Source organism: Ictidomys tridecemlineatus, chromosome 9 (genome assembly GCF_052094955.1).
Source record: "Ictidomys tridecemlineatus isolate mIctTri1 chromosome 9, mIctTri1.hap1, whole genome shotgun sequence".
Taxonomy (NCBI): domain Eukaryota; kingdom Metazoa; phylum Chordata; class Mammalia; order Rodentia; family Sciuridae; genus Ictidomys; species Ictidomys tridecemlineatus.
In genome coordinates this window covers 104190326-104214690 of record NC_135485.1, presented here as the reverse complement: position 1 = coordinate 104214690, position 24365 = coordinate 104190326, and the positions used below count along the sequence as shown (strand labels likewise).

Below are 24365 nucleotides of genomic sequence, written 5' to 3'. Positions count from 1 at the left end.
AAACGACAGGTTTTTTCCAAGTACTGTTGAAGCAGGAAATCACACTGACTCTTACAAAGAATTCTTGGCCAAGCATTCTGGTTGCTGAATGATATTCTATCATATGTCTATACCACATTTTATTTATCCACTCATCAATTAATGAATATCTAAATTGTTCTTTTATTTGATAATTATGAATAAAGCTGCTATGAACATTTATGCACAATTTTTTTGGTGAATATATTTTTCAATCCTTTTGGGTACATTCCTAGGACTGGAATTACTGGGCCATATGATACCTTTATTTTTAATTTTCTGAGAGCTGCCAAGTTGTTCTCCAAATAGGCTGCACCCTTTCATGCCTTCCAGCAGCATGTGAGGGTTCCAGTTTCTCCATATCCTCACCAACACTTATTATTGTCTTGTCTTTTTTTATTCTGCCATCCCGTTAAGTGTGAAATGGTATCTCATACCAGTTTTTATTTGCACTTTCTAAAGACTAATGATGTTGACATCTTTTCCTGTGTATATCAGCCATTTTTTATCTTCTTTGGAGAAATGTCTACTGAGATCCTTTGCTCATCTTAAAACTGGGTCTTTTTATTGTTGGACTGTAAACATTTTTTTTCTATATTCTTGATAGACTTTTTTAAAGTCATAAAGTCATTCTTTTTTTTTTCGTTCTTATTTTTTATAAGTTTATTTTATTTGTTTGTTTTTTATGTGGTGCTGAGGATTGAACCCATTGCCTCACACATGCTAGGCAAGTGCTCCATCACTGAGCCACAACTCCAGCCCTTGAAAGACCTTTTTAAGAAAATGATTTGAAAATATTTTCTCCAACTTTGTGGATTAACTTTTTATTTTTTCAACAATACCATTTTCAGCATAGAACTTTTTAAATTTTTATGGAGTTCATTTATTTACATTTTCTTGGGTTGCTTGTTGCTGTCATATCTAAGGCAACATTGCTTAATCCAGAAATCACAAATATTTGCATCTGTATTCTTCTAGAGTGTAACAGTTTAGCTCTTATTTGGCTCTCTTTCTTATTTTCCTTTTCATTCTTTTCTTTTTCATTTCTTGGGTCTCTCTACGTTGCCCAAGTTGGTCTCAAACTTCTGCACTTGAGCAATCCTCCTACCTCAGCCCTTTTAGTAGCTGAGACTGCAGGCATGCACCACCATGCCTGGATATATTTAGGTCTTTGATCTATTTTAAGTTAATGTTTACATATTATATGAAATAACGGTCTAATTTCACTTTTTGGTACAGAGATATCCAATATTCCCAGCACTCCTTGTTGAAAATAGGGTTTATCCCCATTGAATGGTTTTGTTCCCTTGTCAAAAATAAACTGACCATAGACATATGAGGTTATTTCTAGACTTCCAATTCGATTCCTCTGCTCTACAATGGCTAGCCTTATTTGAGTACACACTATCTTGATTCATGATGTGGCTTTGTAGTTGGTTTTGTATTGATAAGTGTGAATTCTCCAAATTTGTTCTTTTTCTAGTTCATTTAGACTATTCTGTATTCCTTACATTCATTTAGACTATTCTGTGTTCCGTATGAATTTTGGGATCAGCTTTTTCATTATGGACACAAAGGCAGTTGGAATTGTGATAAGGACTGCAATGAAGTTGTAAGTCAATTTGAGGAGTAACGACACTTGAAAATATGAAGTCTTGCAATCTGTGAACACAGGATGTCTTTCCATTTATTTGGGTCTTCTCTAACTTCTTTCAACCATGTGCCCTGTTTGTGAATCTCCAAAGAAAATATCATGTCAACAACATAAAGAGTCTAGCTCTTGAGACCATTTAGGAGGAAAAGTGGGTGCTCCTTCCCTCACTGTCACTGTGGCAAGCTGGTCCAGACAGCAAAAAGGGACACAGCATCTCTGAAGCTCCCCAACACTCTAATCTCGTAACTGAGATCTATTCTGACTATTCAAGTCTGCCCTACCTATCGCAATGCAGTGTGACTGAGCTCATGGAAACAAGAGAACACTATCAGGCAACTAGTGATCTACTTAATTTCTCCATCTTGAAAATGAAAATATAAATAAATAAGATTTCCTACAGTATTTCGGGATCTAAAATCAGATCTTTAAAAAAAAAATTCAAATGGAATAGTTTAGTCTGTTTGCAGCCCTCCAATGTGTTTTAACAACAATGACACTCAGGTGATTGTGCAAAGCTTCTGTCCTGGTGAGGGCTCTCCTGGGGCACTATTTCCCTGTGTTATCCATAAAGGACCTTGTCTTACCTGCAGTAATGCAATGCCTATGAAAATACCAGCCACGATGGTTAAATTGTCCTGCAGCCACTTCTCAAACTGGGGCACACAGCCTTTTGTGTAGATTACAATCTGCTGGTCAACTTCCTTCACAAGGGAAGAGGAGAGCAGAATGTCACAGATACAGCACTGTGCATATGCAAAAGCGCCTCCAAACACCCTGCGTGCTAAGCGGCAAGATGAGATTCCACTTACTGGTTTTTGCCTGGCATCGTAGCCACACTGAGTATTGATGACATCTTCCTGGTAAAGAAAGAAAAAGAAAAGTGAAATTCACTCTTATTAAACAGAAAATCCGTCTAGAAATGGGCAGAAGCCCCCCATCAAGTATCAGTAATAAATGTCTACAGGGGTATACAGATGGTAGAACTATGTTAAACACTTTAGCTATGCTATCCCGTGTAATCATGATAACAATTTTCAAAAATAGGTATGAAGATATGCCCTATTTTATACACGAGGAAAATGGAGGCTCGGGGAGTCTCAAACAGGACAAATCCATTATGTAGGAAGCTCAAGATTCAAAGTGCTGCCGACCCTAAAGAGCTTAAGGGGTGCAGAGAATGGAGGAAGTAGATTAAAACAAAACCTGAAGGACACAGTAAGTACTTTAAGTTTTTTTGGTGAGGAGGGAGGTCTCTTATATTTTTGTGTGTGTATATGGGAAGGGGTGCATGTTAAGCACAAACCCAGGGCCTGTGTGTGCCAAGCACATACTCATACCTTTTAATCTACAAACTTCTGTATTGTTTAGATGGTTTTTCAACAAGAATGCGTTACTTTAATAATTAAAATCAAAACACAATCCTGACTACCTATTACACGGGCAGCCTGACATCTCCCGGGACCTGATCAGAAACTTGGGTTCCACTTTTTTGAGTTAGTTTATTCTTCCCCTCTGTGGAGTATTAGGTAGATTTTCTTAGCTTAGATCTCATAGAATAAAACAGTTTTACTGAAAAACTCTGTAGTTGAAAGGAGAAGCCTAGTGACTCCCAAGAATCTCCTGAATTCTTACGATGGACTATTAATGTTAGACAGGACCTGGAGACAGGGAGCACACAATTCAGGATCTGCTGGCCAGTGGCAAGGCTACCAGAGTGGGCACCTCAAGCCCAGAGATGGGCATTCTCTGCCCTAGGAGAGGGATAAACGAGCCAGCAGGAAAGGAATCAGGATCAGAATTGGAAGTTGTTAGTAATTCTCAGTCTCTTTCAGACCAAGAGACACAGCCCAGGCTGAACCCCGAGCTGGTGGAGAAGGCCTGCCCACTGCAACACCAAGACCACAGCCTCTCTTAAAGAGGCCCGTGGCCTCTACCTTGCAGGTGAGCAACCCTTGGAACTCATCTATGCTCGCCTGGCTCCACTCACTGGGGGCAAGAACAGGCCAGGGGGAGGACACCTGGGGACTGAAGGACTAAGAGAGACACGGGAGTCCAGGAAGGCAAGTAGCTTAGGCGCATGCAGGGATGAGTGTGGGACAACCTCTCATTTCTAACACCCAATTCTGGCTTTTCATGTCTAACAAGGAATTGCATTTTCAGTCATTCTGTTTACCAGGCTGAATCCTTTGACCCCAAGATATAATCAAACCTGTGGTATAAGGGAATGGCTTATAAATAGGGTTTCTTTTTAAAAATTATATGCAAACAGCAATTACTGTAGTTATTATGATACCCAAGAGCCTGGGAGGCTATGGTCTTGCTAAGAAGTAGTGTTTCAAACTGTCCCTCTGCTCCTAATACCTTCCTTAGGAACTTGGCTGGGAAGAAGAGGGTTATGAGCCCCCAACTAATGGAGAGCTCTCGTGTGAGCCCAACTTTCTCATAAAGAAGTAATAACAAGCGATATGGGCAGGCTGCTGCCGCCTGGTGCTTGGTTCCATCACTGGCAGAAGAGTGAGCCTGAGAAAGTGACTGACACTCCATGTGCCTTGGTTTCTTCACCTGAAAAGGCAGGGTAATGGTGGCATCTGCTGGCAGAAATGTTCTGAACTTAAATGAGCCAATGCACATTAACACCTTGGCCTGGGAACCAGCATAGACTGCTACATTAATGCCAGGGATGATTGCTCCTACCAGAATATCGGAGCACTCTACCCCCTACAGCAGTTCCAATTAGCCAAAGGCAGGTAAGAAGAGATTTCATGACAAAATCGCTCTATCCATCCCTCACACCCTCGCTGTGGTGCACAGAGCAGGCCAACAGTTTGCTGGCAGTCACTCACCGCCGGGTCTTTAGTACAGCAGGAGAACGGCACGCCGCAGCGCTCTCGACTTGCATTGGAATCTGTGCAATTGAAGTAAATATTTAGGTTCCAATCATCAGCTCCAAAAGCCCCACAGCACTGCCACTAGAGCAAACAGGAGACAATTAGAACATCTTGACTTGGAGGCGATCAGGCGCCTACATTCACACCCGCCAGAATGACACCCAGCCTCTGCCAGCTCTAACCTCCTCTTCTGTCTCAGAATTAAGTTTTCCAGCCAAACAGAACCTAAATGGCCCCTGTAAAAGCTTCCAGAGTAATTAAGGCTGAAGGTTTACAAAGATGTGTTGGCATGTGATTTAAATGATCAATGAAACCCATGGTGTTGGTGGATGTACAGCAAGAGCTCACTAAGAACAGGATCAGTTTGGCTTCGAAATCTTCTAGAAGGATCTGTAAGAATATTCTAGAAGGATCATTAACAAGATGGCAGCATCTGAAGGAGGCAACTGGCCTGTAGGTGGACTTAAAGTTTTGATCTCCATATTTTAATGGTTTTTACTGACATACAGTAAACTGCACATTTTATAATAATATACCAACTATATAATTTGGTAAGTGTGACATAGCATTGTGAAACTATCACCATAATCAAAATAGTGAACATCAGGCCGGGGACATAACTCAGTGGTAGAGTGCTTGTCTAGCATGCCCAAGGCTCTATAAGCCCAGAAAAAAAAAATGTTAGTGAACATATTCATATCCTAAAAGTCATACAGGGTTGCTTTCATTACACTTGTTTCTGTTCTGAATTAAAAAAAAAAAAACAAGAACATACATTTACATTTTCAATTCTAAAAAGTGTGTTACCTAATTAAAATATAATATACTGAGTGGGTCTTAAGTGAAGCCATATTCAAGGGCTATTCCATAAGACCCCTACTAACCCTCTATGCTAGACTATCTCTACTTCTTTGAATTAAATTAATACAAAGTTTTGACCACTGTAAGGCTTTCAGGACCAACAGCTACTTCAAAATACTAAACTACATGATATAAAAATAAAATCACATGAAACAATAGTATTTCCGAACAAAGCAGACAGCACTTCAGGACACTGTGTGCACGCATGTTCTTCAACCTCAGCTGGGCCTCCGAGGGCTTGGGCTGTGTATCTCAAGGTCTGTCCCAAAGCTTCATCAGGTTTGTCATGCAAACTAGTCATGAAAAGTACTGGGGGAGTGTGAGCTCACATCCACTATGACCTAACAGAACATCAAGTCTGCCGAGGAGATGAAATGGGGCTCGGTTACACACCCCACCTACAGCTTGCTCTGGACAACTGCTGGTGTGCCATTCGAAACACACGGCTCACAGCCCAGGGCTGATGCCCAGTTAGGAAGGGTGGTTTCTCTCACAACCAGTGCCTGTGCAGTCGTGTCCTCTCTTTATCCACAATGACCCTGGCTTGTTCTGGAAAATGTTCCAACCTGCATCAGGCCATTGGCCCACTGGGCTTCCGTCTGCCCTCCAGTCCTGCCATATTCATTAATGCCAGGGACACTGCTGTCTGGGTCCACTTAGCTTACTCAATCTTTCACTGCAGGCATATAAAGACCTGCTAGTCTGTAGGATAAAAACACCTCAGGCTGAATAGAAAACCATGTATATCTCATTAGAATCATAATGGCACTGTAAGTTAGATAGTAGCTATTAATATTTATATATTTTTATCTATTAAGGAAATAGGGCAAGATTTTGTTAGTCCAGGTCCCTGAGACCTTGTGTTTCTGGGCCCTTCTTTTACACCATTTTGAGTGAAAAGAGGCAGTTGCTTCTTTACATGCATTGAGTTAGCTGTCACATAGTCAAGTTCACACACCTGAGGGATGGGTGGGACTCTTGTGTACAGATTCCCCACTGGCTGGAAGGCTAGGGAGCAGGAGAACTCCTAGGGTTAGGAGCTTCTAAATTTTTAGTTTTAACTGCTGCACATGCTATAATAATATATGAATAGGCATATTTTAGGAACTTTGCTGACAAATATTCTATGAAGTACATCATGACCAATTGGGAAGTAGGGAGGGTTACCAAAAAGGGGTCAAGGAACAAGAAAGAATTCATATTTAATAACCAAATAAAACTTTAAACCCATAGGAGAACAATGTTCTTCAAAGGCTGATAGGGAAGGACCACTATGATTATAACCTTTTTGCTCAAGTTTTCTTCTTTATTCCTCTAACTGAAATTGACACAAGTGAAAATAGAACATTTCCATTTTAGACTCAAATCCTATAAGTCAAAGAGTGAAAAAATCATATACAAGCGGACAAAGAAAAAAAATATGCAGAAAAGTCAGAGACTATTCTGGCTGGCAGAGATGCAGAAACTAGAAGAGTATTGTTGGGGGTCATCCTTTTGAGAAGACTTTCAACTTTAAAATAAACCAAATTTGAACTTACATATTCCTGGGTGAAGTCTATAAGGTTTTGCAAATCAATGTCATCCCTGTACGCTCTGATGTTGTTGTTTATAAAGAAATACAGCTGGTCTTTGATCCAGTCTTTGAAAACAAATGCCAAAACCCCAGCAGTGAGCTCCAGGAAGAAAATAATTCCCAGGAACACAGAAAACTAGACGAAAGACACATACACAGAACACAATTAAAAGGGCTGTTTTGATCCGATGTAGTTAAATAGTTACTCTCTGAAAAGGTTTGTAATTACAGCTGATTGTTACACATCTCCAAACCACATAATCTTCAGTTTCTTAAGATTTAGTAATAGAATATTACACTCCAAGAAAGAATTTTTAAAAATTAAAAATCAATTCATAATCACATTTTAGAGTCTCTGGAGTTCCACTTGATAATTAACCAACAAAGCCCATAAGCAAACATGAGTCACAGGAATTTCTCATTAGACCCACATTAATGCCTAATGAATTTCTCGTGATTAATGTACTGCCAGACATCTGAACAATGACCCGCCTCTACCTCTAGTCAGCTTTTTTCTAACTTGAAAGATAGATGATCCCAATATTTTACAATCATCTGTCATTCGTACTGTGGCCTTGATTCTTCATGCAATATATCCTTTTTATGGATTCGGACACAGTTTTAATTCCTCTTTGCACCTGCTGTACAGCATGAAATAACAGATTGGTTCATCTTGGACAAAGAAGTCAAAGAGGAAGTGGGGGGGGAGGTGTGAATGTGACATGAAAATAATTTCCAATTGTAAAAACAGAATGAGCCCCTGGGTTAAGGGCTTTCTGGAGAATGCTAGCTGTACTCGGCTTCCTCTGGGAAGCACCAAGCTCAGGAAACGTTTTAAATAACATCAAAATGCAGCCAAAGGGAGACTTGTGGCTCATGTAGATAAGAAGAGTTTAGGGCTAGAGACCATAAAGCAATGTGGAAATTGCTCTTAACTCTGGAGAAATCTCCCTTCCTTCTAGAATCCTCAGAAGAGCCTTCACTGATTCATTTACTGACTCTTGTTCACGCCCACCCTTCTTTCCACCTCAATCACTCCCACATCCTTACCCTTCTCAATTTTTTTTAAACTAAAATAGATTATGAGAAATGGGGCTATGAAGGAGCAGAGGGCACATTATAGACAAACCCTTGGGTGAGAACAGCAGAGGGTGACACTGGGACCACACCCGCTGGGCAGAGGTCCTGAAGGCTGCAGAACAGTGAGTAGCTAAGAAGGCACTGGGGACTCAGTGGTCTGTGGTTTCTATCTTCAACAAGCAGACACCAAGCTGCCAGCCAAGAGAGAATGTGTAGAGGGAGGGGTTCAAAAACATTTATTCACTCAGCAAACGTCAACTGAATGACCTACAATGCCCCTGTGGTAAGGCAGGATCTGCAGAAGCAAGGATGAGTAAGACCATAAACCTGTCTTCAAAGTAATCTGGGGGTAGAGAATGGGGTGGGAAAGGGCAGTGGGAAGGAGTCTCACATCACTAAAGCTGAGTGCTTATCTAGAGTGCCAGGTGTGGCTCTGTGAGGAAGGATGTGGCCGGAGGGCTAGAAGGAGGAAATCAAGTATCTGCCAAAATCTAGGACCCCAAGGTTTAGACCCCAATTCTAGACCCCTCCAACTCAGTTCTTCAGGTTCCCAGAGAATTCCTGGTTATCGTTCCTTGATGAGTTCACTGGAAATAAAATTTAAACAGTTCTTAATTATCATCAATGATACCAATAATTTCAAATTAAACTCCCTTAATCTGGAAAAAAGAAAAAAAAATCATACCACTTTTGCTCAGTGCCTACCTCCTTTAATACAGTACCCTTTCCTTAACTGAGTACCACCTCAAACATGTAAATGCGATAGTTCCTATGCTACAGAGATGATAAAATCATAACTAGCATGCCCGTTGTGCACACACGCAAAACTGCAAGACAGAAGTCATGCAAAGATTTTAATGAGATTTTTTTGGTTCTCATCTCTGTAAAGGTTAGGGAAGCTCATTTTCCAGTTCCCCTGATACATTTTCTCAGGTTACATAATATACATATCAAATATCAAGTCCAAGTTTAATTGATTTCAAATATTTGGAAACCTACATGCCCCAGGCCTTGTGAACTAACTTCTCCCATTTCCAGAAGGGCAGAAACTAACTCACAGGCTTCATCCTAGGGCCTCAAGTCAACCAGGAAGCTCCACATCTACTTCAAAATCCATTTCACTGTAGGATTTTCCCTCAGCAACGGTCCTGGTCTTAGACATCTAAGTCTGAGTAAAGGCATGCTGACATTTATTTCCTACTTATCTTGTAGCTCCTTCCTGACAAACATTCTCAGCCAATTTTCATAGTTTGGACTGAAGAGAGAGGCCCTTAAAAATATTCTCCAAGAATTAAAAAAAAAGCCAAAAAAATAACACAATATTTTTTATTTTCTACATGGGGTTTTATAAACTGACTACTATTTTTAATGAAACTATATTTAAGTAAATCACATTAATGGGGATCTTGTATTTGGGGACATGGAGGCTTAAACGGATAAATCAGTGACAACAGGTAAGAATGATAGGGTCTAAACAGACTATGGAAAGGTTGAGCAAGCTGAGCATTCAGAGTGCCTTGTGCCCAGAAGGCTGGTGGACTGGCAGGTCAGGGTCGGGGCAAACCTCTCCTGGAGGCCCCACAGATCTGGCAAGGCAAGAATGAACCCTATGTGTGTGCAAAGTTGAATCTGTAAGATAAAGCAGTTAGAGTCTTGGGAAACTAGCTACTCCTACTATAGCCCCATATATAGAGAACCAGTTGCTCATTAAACTGTACCTACAACCAAATACTTCTGGGTTTTCTGACAGCATAAATCACATGAACTTTCAGGATAACAGTCTCTTTCTCACAGTCAGAGCTGCCTAAATTCAAAATGGATCAGGCTGGGTGAGGTGCAGTAAATGTCTTCTTAGTCATGTTGGAGAAAAGTTGTCAGAAATGTTGGGGAAGAGAACCGCAGGCCACACAACTGTTGGGACGGGTTCTAGGATAAGCTCTAGTTTTAAATGAAAATGATCTTACATGATGTCATGTCAACAAAGATTGGAAAGGATTTTAGTTATGCAAACATGGTTCTCTGAAGCTGGGCATGGTGGCGCATGCTTATAATCCCAGCTACTTGGGAAGTTGAGGCAAGAGGATGGTGAGTTCAAGGCCAGCCTTAGCACCTTCGCAAAGGTTAAGATAAAAAAAAAAAAAAAGAGCTGGGGATGTGATTAGTGGTTAAGCATCCCTAGGTTCAGCACCCCTAGGTTCAGTCCCCAGTAACAAAAAAAAAAAAAAAAGGTTCTTTGGAAATCCCTACCATCTTTCCCTGCCATAAAAGGGATCATCATTTAATCACTTCCCTGTTCCTGGAGAGGGGAATAGATGCTTTGTATACAGGACCCACCAGAATGCCAAGTTCCACATCCACAGGCACACTGGCTACCTTTACCAATTCTATTTCAGATACAAATATACAGCATATGCCATTTGTACTTCTTTAGATACAATCTCCAAAGAGAAGGCTTCACTTTTCATTCTTTACTTTTCCTTTTAATCCTGGTAAAAGCTCTCCTCTGCAAATATTCATGCTAATAGCAATCACACAAATGCTCTGTAAAGGAACTAAAAATTATGCTGGTCATACCAAGGAGAACTTTGTACTGGCCAAGCACAAAGGAGATCTACCTTTTACTGTTTCTCTATGTTTACTAAAACCAGATTTAACCTGACAGGCCACCATCACTGTGGTTAAGCCTAGTTCCTACAGCCCAATACCTGTACAGCTTTCTATTTACCATTTGCATAAAAAAGGGAGGAAATCACTTAAAAGAAGAAATATATATATACTCACCTTTGTCCTAAATCTACTTTAGGGATTAGACTACATTTGTGATACACATGTATAAAATCTCTAAGGATAGCCGGGTGTGGTGGTGCACACCTGTAATCCCAGCAGCTTAGGAGGCTGAGGCAGGAAGATTTCGAGTTCAAGCCAGTCTCAGCAATGGTGAGGTGCTGAGCAACTCAGTGAGACCCTGTCTCTAAATAAAATACAAAAAAAGGGTTGGGGATGTAGCTCAGTGGTTGAGTGCCCTGAGTTCAATCCCTGTTAGCCCCCTGCCCCCCCAAAAAATTCTTTAAGGATAGCATGGTGGATGAAATTTACATTATTCAGGAAGAATGACCAGAGTAGGGGTTAAGGTTTCTTACAGGCTAGAAACCACTCCTGAAAGAAAAACAGCACCTGGGCCATGTTTTTTATCACTGTCTTTGGTACAGCTCACCATCTTGCCTGAAACCAGGATGAACTCTTGATATACGAGTTTGGCTTTGAAATCTGCAAGCAGAAAGTGTGATACTTACAAATTTGAGAAGGAAAGTGTTTTCCCTTAGTGCTCCTATGCACCCTGCAAATCCCAAAATGAACATCACTCCTCCGACCACAAGGAAGAGCCACACTGGGTCAAAGCCACCAAGATCCGTGATGGACGAGATGTTGGACAGAACTCCCTGGGGTGGAAAAGAACACAAAAAGGTACCAGGATGTGAGGCTACTTTGTTCACATGTGAGGGTTCCAGCACTTGTCCCCATCCTCACCCTCCAGAGCAACCCTTCAGAGGTCATCTGAATTCTCAGGCATGGTTAGTATCCCAGAGACACTGCCAAGAAAGCAAAGAACGGTGCATAGGGAAGGGGTAAAGGGAAAGGGGAAGGGATGGAGGGAAGAGAAAAGCAGAAAAAAAGAAGAGGAAAAGAATCTGCTTTTTTTTTTTTGAGATCCAAATTTTCTTAAGTTTTTGGCAAAAAAAAAAACCAGCAAAAAAATTAAAGCAAGAAATCAAAATGACTGTCGTCAGAGTCTATAAGGAGAAAACATATTACTGTGGCTTCTGTGTCCCCAGATAAAAGTGGTAATGAGTCCCCAAAACAGTGTAAGAAAAACACATTCTCTGATACCCTAAAAGGAAGAGGGGTCATCTTAAAGTCCCCTGGGACTGGAGATGTTAGACAATGGCCTACTTCAAAGCCCCTGGCATTTCTCAGGAAACAGGGTGAGAGCTAGAAGCTAAAAATGGACACAGCATCCAGTTCTGACCACAAGTTCCTATAAAGTTTCTCAGGGAAAAACTGCATGTCAGGATCCACCCTGAGCTTCATGGAGACCCTTTCAGGCTCAGAGCCCCAGAGCGCTCTTATGCGGTTTGTGCTGATGGATGTTCTGTTTGGTAGTTAAAAGAAGGTATTAATACCTTCTTTTAAGAGCTGGGATTAAAAAAATATATATCAAAGACTCCATCACTTTCAACCCTTTGATTCGCCTATCCCAAGACTAACCCAGCGTGGTTTTATTTCTCCACAAACAACGTCACTTCTTTCTGAAATCCTCTCTCTTGAGTACGAGACCACATCAAATACCACTCAGAACCTATGTTAGAACAAATTATGAGATTTTTTTTTCTCCAAAATGTAATGTCATACTTACTGTTCATTCATATAAAAGACCAGAGACTATTGTTTTGAAACTGTGAGTCTTAAACATTCAACATCACCAATACTTTATTTTCTTATTGTTTTGAACTCCAAAGTCAAGATACCTCCAGAGTATTAGGGCTATGGTTTGCTGTGTGGTTTGCTGTAAAGTCCTAATATTAAATATTTTTGTTTCCAAAGCACTTACAACAACCTAGAACAGGAAGAATTCATCTGTTTTTATATGTGAGGAAAATGGAACCCAGAGCAGTTTGGGAATGGGCTTAAATCATACAATGATTTTTGGGAATCAAAACAGACTATCTCAGTACTGGTTCCCTATCATGTTGGTTGCAGTCATGTACTCAGTATGTTCTGATCAGCACCTGAGTGCAGGAGTTTTAAGTTTCAAGCTTTTTTAAGTTTTCAGAAACATGTAGAGAAGAGGACTTGTTAGGTTTTTCTTTTTAGAGTGGTGTCAATCTAAGAACCCCAATAGTACATTAGTAACAGAAAATATGAGGAATAGCCATAAGGCTTAACCGAAGCAGAAAAGGTCAGGGGTTTAAGTGAAGTTTCAGACAAGGGCTGGGAGATCAGAGAAGCTCTGGGAATAAAGGGTGTATCCACCACCTTCAGCAGTGACATTATAGGAGGCAGCCACACCCTTCTCCAGAAGAAAGCTTGTTTCTTAGGTTTCCAAGGTCTGAACTAGAATAGTCAGTCCAGGAGGAGAATGGGTGAAAGAAAAACACAGAAATACTGAAAACAATTCTCCACCTATACAAATGATGCCAAGAAAAAACTTGCCAGAAAAGTCGGACAAGATCCAGGAACCAGTGTTAAGGGTCCAGAGTGGGAAGGAAACCTATCTCTCCTCTTACACAGGTGTTAAAAGGCTGAATGTTCTGCACCTGTTCAGCCACGGGAAGAAAGGGCTTTGTGGGTACACACTATTCTTAAAATATAAAAAGCTAAAACTTCATTATGGGAGAAGACTTAGACTTTATTAATTTGGCACCTGAAAGAGGAGGTAGCAGAGATGGAAATGACAAAGGCACTGGTTCCATCTTAAGGAGGCATTTCAAAAACCACCGGGACTCTAGCCTTGAAGAGTAAAGGCTGCCCTTAGGGTTACAGGTTTCCCTCCATGGGCAGCTGAGGCTGGGGACCTCTCAACTGTGTTCTAGGAAGGATTCATAGAGTGGACCGGAAGTTGGGACTTAATGACCTTTAGGCTCCTTCCAACTTAAGACTGTGCTGTGATTTCATCCATTTTTAATGGGCTTTTTGTGACTCACACTCAAGTCTGAGCAAAGATCAGATTGTTCCCAAACACTCTTCCATGATTCTGGGTAGTACACAAAGAGCTCTGTGGACAACAGAGACAATTATCTGGGCGGTTTTGCAAAGCAAGCAAACAAACATCCATGTGCCCTAAAATATCAAGAAAAAATTCCTCCCCAAAAGGCAAAAAAATTATGATCCCAACGATCAGTAGATTCCTAGATTATTTGTCCGCTGGGGGTTTAATTTGGAGGATGAGAATTTGGCTTCTCAGACAAACTCATTTTAATACTTACTCTCTCTAGCCTGCAGGGGCAATTTTAATTGAGAGGCCTTCAACTGTTTCCATGGAAACGACAATCATTTGGGGGCCTAGCTGGACTGCGGATTCTACTCATTTAATTCTAAATTCCAGCAAAAGATGGGGCTGGAGACAGATACTATGAAGAGCTTGGGGAACTATAATTCTGAGAAGCATAAGATAGACTACCAAGAACTTTATTTTTATTGGATTCAGGATATACCCAGGTAGATATCAGTTGTAAACTAATTAAAATCTTTTTTTTTTGATGGAAAGAAGATATATTTTATTTATTTAAGACATTTTAATTGACAAGCAAAATTATATGTACTTACCCTGCAAAATGTTTTAAAGTATGTATGTGCACACACACACACACACACACACACACGCGCGCACACACACACACACACGCGCGCACACACACACACACACACACACACAGTAGAATGACTAAATCTAGCTAACATGCATTTCCTAACAGTTATCGTTTTTGTGGTAAGAATCCATTACATCCACTCTCAGCATTTTGCAAGAATTCAGTATATAATTAACTCAAGTCTTGAAGCACATAGTGTCGAAGTTGATGCCCAATGACTGTTTTCTCTCCCTTGGAATTGGGCTTACTACCTAAATGAAGAGGGAGAGAAGACCAGCTCTTTCATCTGTGCAAAGTGTCCAAAGGCTCACTGCGGAGCAGCAGATTACACAGAGATTCAGGTGAGCCGAACATCATCTAAAGCAATGACTCTGGATTACGAAAATGATGGGGAGAAGACAGGTCTGCCTTCCGTGTCTTCAAGAGGGGTCTCTCAATGTACATTGTAATTTTGTTAAGCTCAATTTGACAAATGAGAAAGAAGTGCTCGTACATGCTTGTGGAAGAATAATTATAATTAAAGCTTGTAGTTGACAAGAAGCTGGAAGAAAAAAAAATCTAAGATTACAGTTGAGTCTGCCAAGTGATTTAAAATAGGCCGTCGGATTTGTGGTAAATCCTCAGGAATGTGCAAGAACAACACCGGCAGACACCTAGTCTTGGGGAAACCTGCAACATCTCCTTCTCCTCCTCCTCCTGGAAGGATGTCTTTCCCCTCAATCCACTCCACAGCCCCCTTGGAGATGTCCTTCCTCACATGAGCCCACTGCCCCATGAGAGCTGAGAAGCCTTGAGTCCCCTTATTGGGATGCCAGGATTTACAAGAGGCTGAAACTGTAAAATGCCAAACTCTGGAGCCATGTGCAGAATGTCATGTTTTTTTTACCACTTGGAGAAAGTTAGCCTACAGTGAGAAACAGAAAGCCAGAGCTTAGGAATGAACAAAGAGAGAGGTAGGGAGGGAAAATTCCTGATGGCAGAATAAATCCCAGGGCCTAGAGGTTGGAGGCCTGTCCTAGAGTCCTGAGTGTCACTCTGGGAACCCTCAGAAGACACCCCTTGATTGCTTAAGAGGGTTCTATGTGGGTCTTCCGTTTGCATCATTTGAGTTCTACCCAACACAATAGCTTTGAATAAACCATGCTTCAGCAAACGTGCATGTGGGGGCAGGGAAACATCAGGGGAGTAGCACACACACAAATGGCCCTAACCAGAGACCACAGGGAAGAGAAGTGCTCTGGGGGCCAGGAGCACACAATGGTAGAAGGAAGTGCTGGATTTAGAATGGCAATTTACCCAGCTGGCTGATGTGTCAAGTCAACCCAGCAACTAAACCAGCATTAATAGTCTTCGTTCATGTTAACTCTCTCTCAGTCCAGTATCATCAGTGAAATTAGCAGTTCAGGTACTTTGTTACTGACATGTACTTCCTTTAACTATTTGTTTTCATTGACACAGAAGTGGGGTTCTGAACAGGAACAGCAGAGACAGAATAAGAGCCAGAGATCAAGATTGCAGATTACAAGAAAAATATGTTCAAAGGAGTACAGATTCGTAATATAGGAGGAATTACTAAACATATAATAAAGATATTAATATTAAGATATCAATTAATATTAATATTAATATTAATATTATCTTAATATTCAACGGTATGTTTGAATATCACTGCTCTTAGTTCCCTTGGTCTTCTCTCCCACCTGTAGCCTACAGCTGTTGGTACAACAGGCAGCACAGGAAAAACAAATTGACCAGAACCTATGGCACTGCTATAAAGAAGAAATGAACAGCAGTCAGTTTAAAAGTTGAAAGAAACGAATATAATCAACATCTTGGCCATTCCACAAATTGGCTTTATCAACCTACAGCCCTAAAGAAATGATGCTCCAGTGAAAACAGGAGATTCCCACTATCCATGAGGTATTCAACAGTACCCCTCAGCAGAGACCAATATGTGTCTAAACAGAAATAAGACATATTAATGGAACATGGTGGAGGCAATCATCATTATAACAGAAGTAAAGCAGCCAGCAAACAAAAAGGTATCCATGTGTGTCCATTATGGAACAGGGAGACTGGTATTTCATTCATTTAGACAGGCTACTTCAGAGTGGGGCAAAGAGCATTCCAGAGTCTTCAACCTGCACAAATCATCCTGTACAGCACTCCAGCTCCTGGGGCTCTTTTGCAGTTTCCTCCAAGATTCTAAATGTAGCAAGCAGGGTAGCTCAGACAAGGTTAAGAGTGGCGCAGACCAACAGGACACTACAATAGTGACCATATTGTCTTTTTTCAAGTTTACATTTAAAAATGAAAACACAAAGACATAAAAACTGCATGTACTTATGAGGTAGCATGACATGTTTTGATATGAGTATATACTGTACAATGTTAAGTCAAGGTAAACATCTACTCAAACATTTCTTTGTGGTGTCCACACTCAAAATCTTCTTTTTAAAACATGCAGTGCATTATCATTACCTACAGTCACCCTGTTGTGCAAAAGCACATCAGAGATGCTTATTCCTATCTAACTGTAACTGGATGCCCAATCTTTCCTCGCCCCACTTTCACCCCTACTCTCCCTGGCCCCCAGATACCACACTCTACTCTCTGCTTCTGTAAGCTTGAGTTTTTTAGATTCCACATTTAAGTGAGACCATGTAGAATTTGTTTTTCTGTGCCTGGCTCATTTTGCAACATAATGTCATATAAATGATGGAATTTTTTTAAAGGCTAAACAGTATTCTTTATGTATACATACCACATTTTCTTTACCCAATCATCCAGTGATGGGTGCTTAGGTTGTTTCTGTTTCTTGGCTATTTTGAACAGCCACTGCAATGAATCTGGGACTGTGGAACTCTCTTCAGTATATTGACTTCATTTCCTTTGGGTATATACCCAGAAGTGGGATAGCTGGATTACAGGGTAGCTCTCTTTTTAGTTTTTTGAAGAACCTCATGCTGCCAGGGGGCTGTTCTCCATAATGGCTGCACTAATTTTTTACATTTCCACCAACACTGTGCAAGGGTCCCCTTTACTCCACATCCAAGCAGGCACTTTTTATCTGACTACCTTACTTTGAATCCCCATTCCTCCTCTTGTTATCTATGTGATCTTGGACACATTATCTCATCTGCCTAAGTCTCATTTTCCACATAAGTGAAATGGTACCCTATGTCATAAGACTATTATAAGGATGAAGTAAATACTCCAAGTAAATCCAAACATCAAGTTCTTAGCACATGGTAAGAACTCAATAAAAATTTATCACCCTTTATCACTATTTTATTAGAACAGGAGGAAGTCATTGGGTGCTACAAAGGCATCTAAGACAAATTTTAATCCGACTGTGTTGAAGAATCTATTTTGATGTGAGCACTTGTTCTTTCTGAGTCCCTTCTAAGGAAAGGCACAGCTATATCTGATGATCATTCCTAATGGAGGTGACAGTGATTAGGGAATGCTCATCAGATTTTTGGGAGAGGAACTGGGAATAATCTAAGACATGCAGAGAAAGGCAGAAGGAGGAAGCCACGAATAAGCAAAATCCAGGAGCAGGCAGAAGCCACAAGACAGTGGAAGCTAAGAGCACATAGGCATGGTGTTGCAGAGAAGAAAGAGAAGTCAGTGTCTGCAGTAGGCAGGTGGGTACAATCAACAAGCAGGTACTGTGGTAGTGCACAGAACCAGGAGCAAGGACACCTCTGCTGCCAGGGGGCTGGCTGGACATATTAGGTATTGGAGTCACTACTCTTGAATGACCTTCAGCTGCTGAACCACATCCTGTGCCCTGTGAGATCTGGCTGTCCCAGGGTTTGATGAACATAGTATGCCTTTGAAAGAATGTGAAAAATCATCCAGCCTCCCCATTTATGTCCATCTCCTCGTCAGTACTTTAATCATTCAGCAAGGAATTTAAGCAGCTTCTCCCTATGGTTCTGCAATAAAGGAATATGTTCTGAGTAATGATTTCTTCTTGACAGAGGTTTCTAGGCATGGGCATAAATGGAAAAGGCAAACAAAGCTCCAGAGGGTTCCAAACCAATAAACTTCAGGAGTGTCTGTGTGTGTGTGTTTTTTTTTTTTCACCACCAGCACAGAGCAGCCTCTGTGTGCCACCTGGCAAGTTTCAGCTTCTTCTCTGTCAACCCACACAGAAAAGAAATACAAAAATAGCACTAATACACCCTGAGGTCTGGGACTCTTCTGCTTTTGCGTATACAAGCACATTCCTTTCAACTGCTGGATGAGAAACAGAGAGGCAGGCATATGAAATGTGTATGCAAAGTCAGGCCAGATGGACCCCTTGGAGATTTATGAGACAGGGTCCTGATTCACACAGCCCTCCATAAATCAGGCCTTCCTGGGGTGGCACTGACAACACTTTCCCCAGAGTAAGAGGGAGATAAGCATTTTCTTCTTAAGAAAGGGAGACTAGGTCTGGCATTTCAAAGAAAATGCAGTGACTCAGGGGTGGTCCTGGAGAACTGGAATTGTGGTTTCAAACAATGTCCACACAAAGACCAAGTAGGGGCCAGAGGACCAGAGAGAAGCCTTCCCCTACAGAAATTTATCAAACACCCTCAAAAAAAGTTACTGGGTGAAGCCACTCTGCAAAACCCCAAACCTTTACCTATCTAAGAAACTGACGCAGAGGCCACAGGAAGGACTAGGGATGAGGAGAAAGCTTGTTAGACTTGAAGAGTCCTAGACATGAGGGAACAAGAGCAGCTTGGCTCATGGCCTGACAAAGAGGCAAGTCTTCAGGAAGACAGGTATCTTCAAAGGCATGTGGTTCCTTCCCGGTTTATCTTATCAAGGAAGGTGATTGGGGTGATTGCTGAATGTGGTGACGCATGCTTGTAATCCCAGCTTCTTGGGCGGCTGAGGAGGGAGGAGCATAAGTTGGAGCCACAAAGAGCCTATCTCAAAAAAAAAAAAAATTCTTTTTTTAAATAAAAAAAGGTAAGAGAAAGAAAAACAAAAAGGTTATCAGTGAGACTCAGTAATCTTTTCTTGCAGATAAGAATGGTCATGACCTGCCTTTCAGAAGGAATGATGATAATCTTTTTAGGTGATCTACATAAAATCCCACAACCAAGTAGCTGCTCCAGAGGCAGCTGCACCAAGTCCCATCAGCTGGTTGTCCACAGGCAGGGAAACCTCTCTCCCAGCATGCACTGGTGTGATTACTGTACCAACACGGGAATAGTCACATGCCCAAGTGCCACCTTTCAGAAGTTCTGCATGGTTTTCTAGCCATTCCTCAGAATGTTCATGTGCACACTCTGAAAAGGGAAGATGTACCTAGGAACATTCCAGGCTAGCATAAAGTTTAAACTGAATAATAAGAGAGACTGCTATTATTATTCAAATTCATAGGTTAAAGCCCTAACCCTTAGTGTGATAGTAGATGGGGCCTCTGTAGGTGATTAGCTTTGGGAGGCTCTTGAGGATGGGAACCCCATGATGAGTTAAGTGTCTTTAAAAGAAGAGGAAGAGACGGAACCCACCCTCTCTTGCTCTGCCACTGGGAGCATCCATCTGCCAACCAAGAGAGCCCTCCCCAGGAACTGAACTGGTCAACACCTTCATCTTGGACTTAAAGACTCTGCAACTGTGAGAAAGAAATGCCTGTGGTGAAAGCTCCCCAGTCTATTGTATTTTTGTCACAAGAGCCTGAGCAGACTAAGACCGGCTTTGATCCTGGTGCTCCAAAACTAAAGTGGGAAAAAAAAAAAAAAAAAAGCAAGGTCTAGTCTAGTGGCCGTGATCATCTATTCTGAAGCCATAGAGGTGTACCACTCATTTGATTGCTGAGTTCACACTCCAATAGGATCGCCTGTGGGGGCCAGGTGTTGTGTTAATCATGGGCACTTAGAGTAAATGACACAGTGACTCCCTAGGGGAGCTGGGTCTAGAGGGGAGAAACCGAAACAGAGTGTGCTGCACAGAGGACCTGGCACCGTGTGTCATGGGGGGCAGATGGAGGGGCAGGTTGTATCAGCAAGTATAAAGACAAGGTGACAGGTGTTGGCCCAACATGGTATCTATGTGTGAGTGTGACAAGTGGCGAGAGGAAAAGAGGCTGGCAGGGTAAGGCTGGATTTGCATCTACTGTATTTTGAGGAGAGAAAGGCCCAACCACTTGCACATGTAGAAAGTGCCCAGGCAGCAGTTTAGGGGACATGCAAGCACCTAAGGGGCTGTGGCAATCCAGGTGAAAGCTGCTGGGAGCCCGAGCCAAAGCAGTGACCAAAGAGCCACACTGCTGAGCACTGACTCAGCCGGACGCAGAGCTCTCTGCTTTGCTTCACCCTCACAACAAACCCAACAGCTGGGCACAGGTATCCCCATGAGGAAACACACAAGCTCACCCAGGCAAGAGAGTGGCAGAGCAAGAATTTTTTTTAAGAGAAAGAGAAAGAGAGAATTTTAATATTTATTCTTTAGTTTTCAGCGGACACAACATCTTTGTTGGTATGTGGTGCTGAGGATCCAACCCGGGCAGCACGCATGCCAGGCAAGCGCACTACCGCTTGAGCCACATCCCCAGCCCAGAGCAAGAATTTGAGCCCAAGCCACCTAACCTCTGAACAGTGTGCTATAACCACCCACTATGCTCTACTGCGTGAAGACAGCGGGCAGCAGAGGGGAAGGAGAGTCTTATCGCCAACCTAACAGCATGTATCTGTTTCCAAGATTTTAAGAAAAGTCCATCAGATTTCACTGATCACCAGGAAGATCAAAGTGAGTAGGAGCTAATAAGCCCTCCCGCCCTCCACACTCGACCTCTACTCCTTTCTCTCACAGACCCCAGTGAAATCAGGCAAACAGAAAGGGGTCAGTGGGATGACTGTGTGAGGGGATGAGACTTCTCTGAAGAAAGCAGCTGCTGTGCTGAGTGATACCACTCTCAGGGGCGAGGGCAGGGTGGGGACACCTTCCTTCTGACTCTAACCCTAGTGAGGACATTCAAGGGGACCCTTGGAGCTCTGAATTGGGAGTCTGCAGTTGAGACATGTGAAAATTAGGGGTCTGACTGCCTGGGAAGGGCCCTGGGGTGTGTGGGCTGGTTCTTGCCCTGGGAATCCAGGGAGAGGAGCTGGCTGATGCCCTGGTGTCGGGCAGAGGTGCATGTGGAGGGGTACAGGTGAGGTGGGATGACCTCATTCACAGATGGTTGCGTCCAAGAGGAAACATGAGGGCAACATAGAAGAGGCAGCTTGGGGTTGTCCTGATGCTCCTGTCAGACAGGGCTGCCCACAGGGTAAGAAGAGACCTCTGAAGGCAGAGCTCAGAGGTGCACTGGCTGAGAGAGAGACCAGGTCTGAGAGGAGGCTGGCAGGTGGCCAACCACCCAGACATGACCAAGCTCAGAGGAACCACCAGGCAGAGGAACCCAGCAGGGAAGTTTCAAAAAGACCAAGACATCACCCCCACTTTAACATCTGCCAGGCCCAGAAAGCAAACCCCCATCCCACTCTGCCAGGGCAGGAAATGGGCAGGAGACTCTGGTGAGTGGGGGAGAGGAGAGGAGGAAGAGGGCCCAAGGCCCACATCCCCTCCCCTCCTCCAGGCCCAAGGCAGATGGGCCTGGGCCAGGGAGGACGGTGCTATGCAAAGTGAGGTTGGGCATTTTGATTGTTACCCAGTCCTGTGTAATAACTGAGCCTGGATCTGTGCCTCAAAGTGAGAGGAGGACAGTGACAGATATCTGAGAATAAACCACAAAATCATTAAAATTTGGACCAACCTGAATTTTCTTAGGGAAGTTCCTTTGAATAAAGTTTAAAGGGAGGTACAAAGAGAGAAAAAAAAAACTATTTTTTGTGACATGTCATGCACTGTTGACATGCTGATTACAGCAGGTCAGAGCACAGGGTAATTTTCCAGGCACTGACCAAGAGCTGTTTGCCATCCAGCTCTTCAGATGCAACAGGGAATGAACTTGAGAGGATTATGTGGATAACTGAGAAGGAAAGATAGTGGCAGACGAACATACTATGCTTCCGTCAATAAAATGAAATCTTTGCAGAAGTCTTTTCAGTATGTCCGAGATATCTCCCCACCACGCCTTGAAAGCGGAGGAGTCCATTTTCCTATTCAAGTCATCTGGGTAACCCTCCCACCCGCTACCTACTCCAGACAAGAACTTGAACTCCTTAAAGCACTGAATCTCACGGTCCCTAATGTCCTTTCCTGGAAAGATGGGGAAGGATTCTCAGGGTGATTCTACTGTGGGACCATGATAGGAAGCAAAGGAAGCGTTCTAGAATGAGATTTACAGTCCCAGGCCGTGGGCTGGAAAAAGCCTCCAGGAGAAAGAGTCTTTCCTATTTACAGGAAAGCCACAGAGAATAGCAACCGGGGGCTAAGTTCCCATTCTTTTAATTTCTCCCTCCCGGAAGGAGCTCTGAGCACCAGATCTTTCCTTCCCATTCTGCCCTAGAGAACCCAATCAAGGGAGCACAAGGGCGGGCGGGAAGCACTGAAAGGGAAGTGGAAGGAAAGATGTCCAGCTTAACATCTCCAGGCCTCCAGTTTCTTCACCTTTGAAACAGAATGTCATCCTTCCCTTTCAGAAGTGAAAACGAAACCCCTTTATACAGAGCTATTTTTTCCTGTGTAGCATTTTCCATTGTATAAAGCTCTTTTGCATGTTCTCATTCATTTGTTCACAAACATCCTCTGGGTGGTCACCGTAAGGCCTAGTGCTAGAGAAAAGGAGACAGGCAGCCAGGCCTGGATATCCCCTCTGCCCAGTGGCCAGGGCTATGTTCAAGATTGCAGGATGAGCAATGGGAACCCCATCCTCACTAAAGGTCAGGGAAGGCAATTTTCCTATTCCAAAAAGCTCGATTCTCCCCTTCCCTCAACAACTTGACTGGCCCTGTCCTCTCTTGGAACCAATAGTCATGTATGGCTCTCCCTCCCGGCCATCCAAGAGCTAAGTAATAGTTGGGCAAAATGGAAAAGAAAAGGCACCTTAGCTTTCTCATGAAGTGAGGGAACCACATTCAGATTTCCACTTCTGTGACAGAAACAAATGGCTATTTTCTTTTCTGATAACTGGAATTTATGAATTTGCCATTTCTTTTTTTAATATTTTTTTTTATTAGTAGATGGACTCATATCTTTATTTTTTATTTATTTGTTTTTATGCAGTGCTGAGGATTGAACCCAGGACCTCATGCGTGGGAGGCAAGTGCTCTACCACTGAGCCACAATCCCAGCCCTATGAATTTGCCATTTCTAAGACTGTGCCAGTCTCACATCCGACATTAGAAACCACATGTAATTTTACATCCTCTATGCTATAAGAAGTCTCAATATAGGTCACTAGTGATCCCAAGAAATTACTGACTTTTATAATTCAATGATAGAGGCCACAAAATAAGCCAGGGTTTATAAGAATGCTTTCATTGTTCATTTGCTTATTCTTTCATGAACAATATTTCTTGAACACTACCATATGCCATTTAACATTCTAGGTACTAGAGAATAGCAGAAAACAAAAATTCCTTCAGTGAACTTGCTTTCTAGTGAGGAATGCTTTCTATAAAAGAGCCTACTAGGCACAGGACACACAGGTACAAAGGCTCTGGGGTAGTGGGGCATGTTTGGATGTAGGGGAATGGACCACAGAAATGGGGGGCTCAGTATGGGAGGTAAAGTCAGAAAGGCTGTGGGCACCGCATATAGCTTTGAGTAAAATGATAAGCTCATAGGAGGATTTGGAAGGAGAAGCTACTGGATCCATCTTACATATTTAAAGGTTCATTCTGACTGCAACATGGAGACAGGCCTGGGGTGGGTAACAGGATCTGAGCAGAGGCAGAGAAATAACTGGAAGGTTTTTTAACTAATGCAGGCAGGATGTCGTGGCTGGTGAGACCAGGGCAAAAACAGTGGTG

General features: G+C 42.4%; 1 protein-coding gene across 6 annotated transcripts in view; it reads right to left on the bottom strand.

Moving 5' to 3' along the window:
• The window catches only part of Tspan5 (tetraspanin 5), a 167461-nt gene that overhangs the window by 3622 nt on the left and 139474 nt on the right, over positions 1-24365 (bottom strand). For 3 of the 6 annotated variants that reach the window (XM_005338560.5, XM_078021890.1, XM_078021889.1), the window contains exons 3-7: positions 11368-11514; positions 6960-7130; positions 4516-4641; positions 2482-2529; positions 2257-2373 (exon numbers count right to left, since the gene is read on the bottom strand). In XM_005338560.5, coding sequence (XP_005338617.1) covers positions 2257-2373; positions 2482-2529; positions 4516-4641; positions 6960-7130; positions 11368-11514 — 609 coding nt within the window. The remainder of the gene's footprint in view (positions 1-2256; positions 2374-2481; positions 2530-4515; positions 4642-6959; positions 7131-11367; positions 11515-24365) is intronic. The other 3 variants (XM_078021886.1, XM_078021888.1, XM_078021887.1) reach the window with 3 other exon arrangements.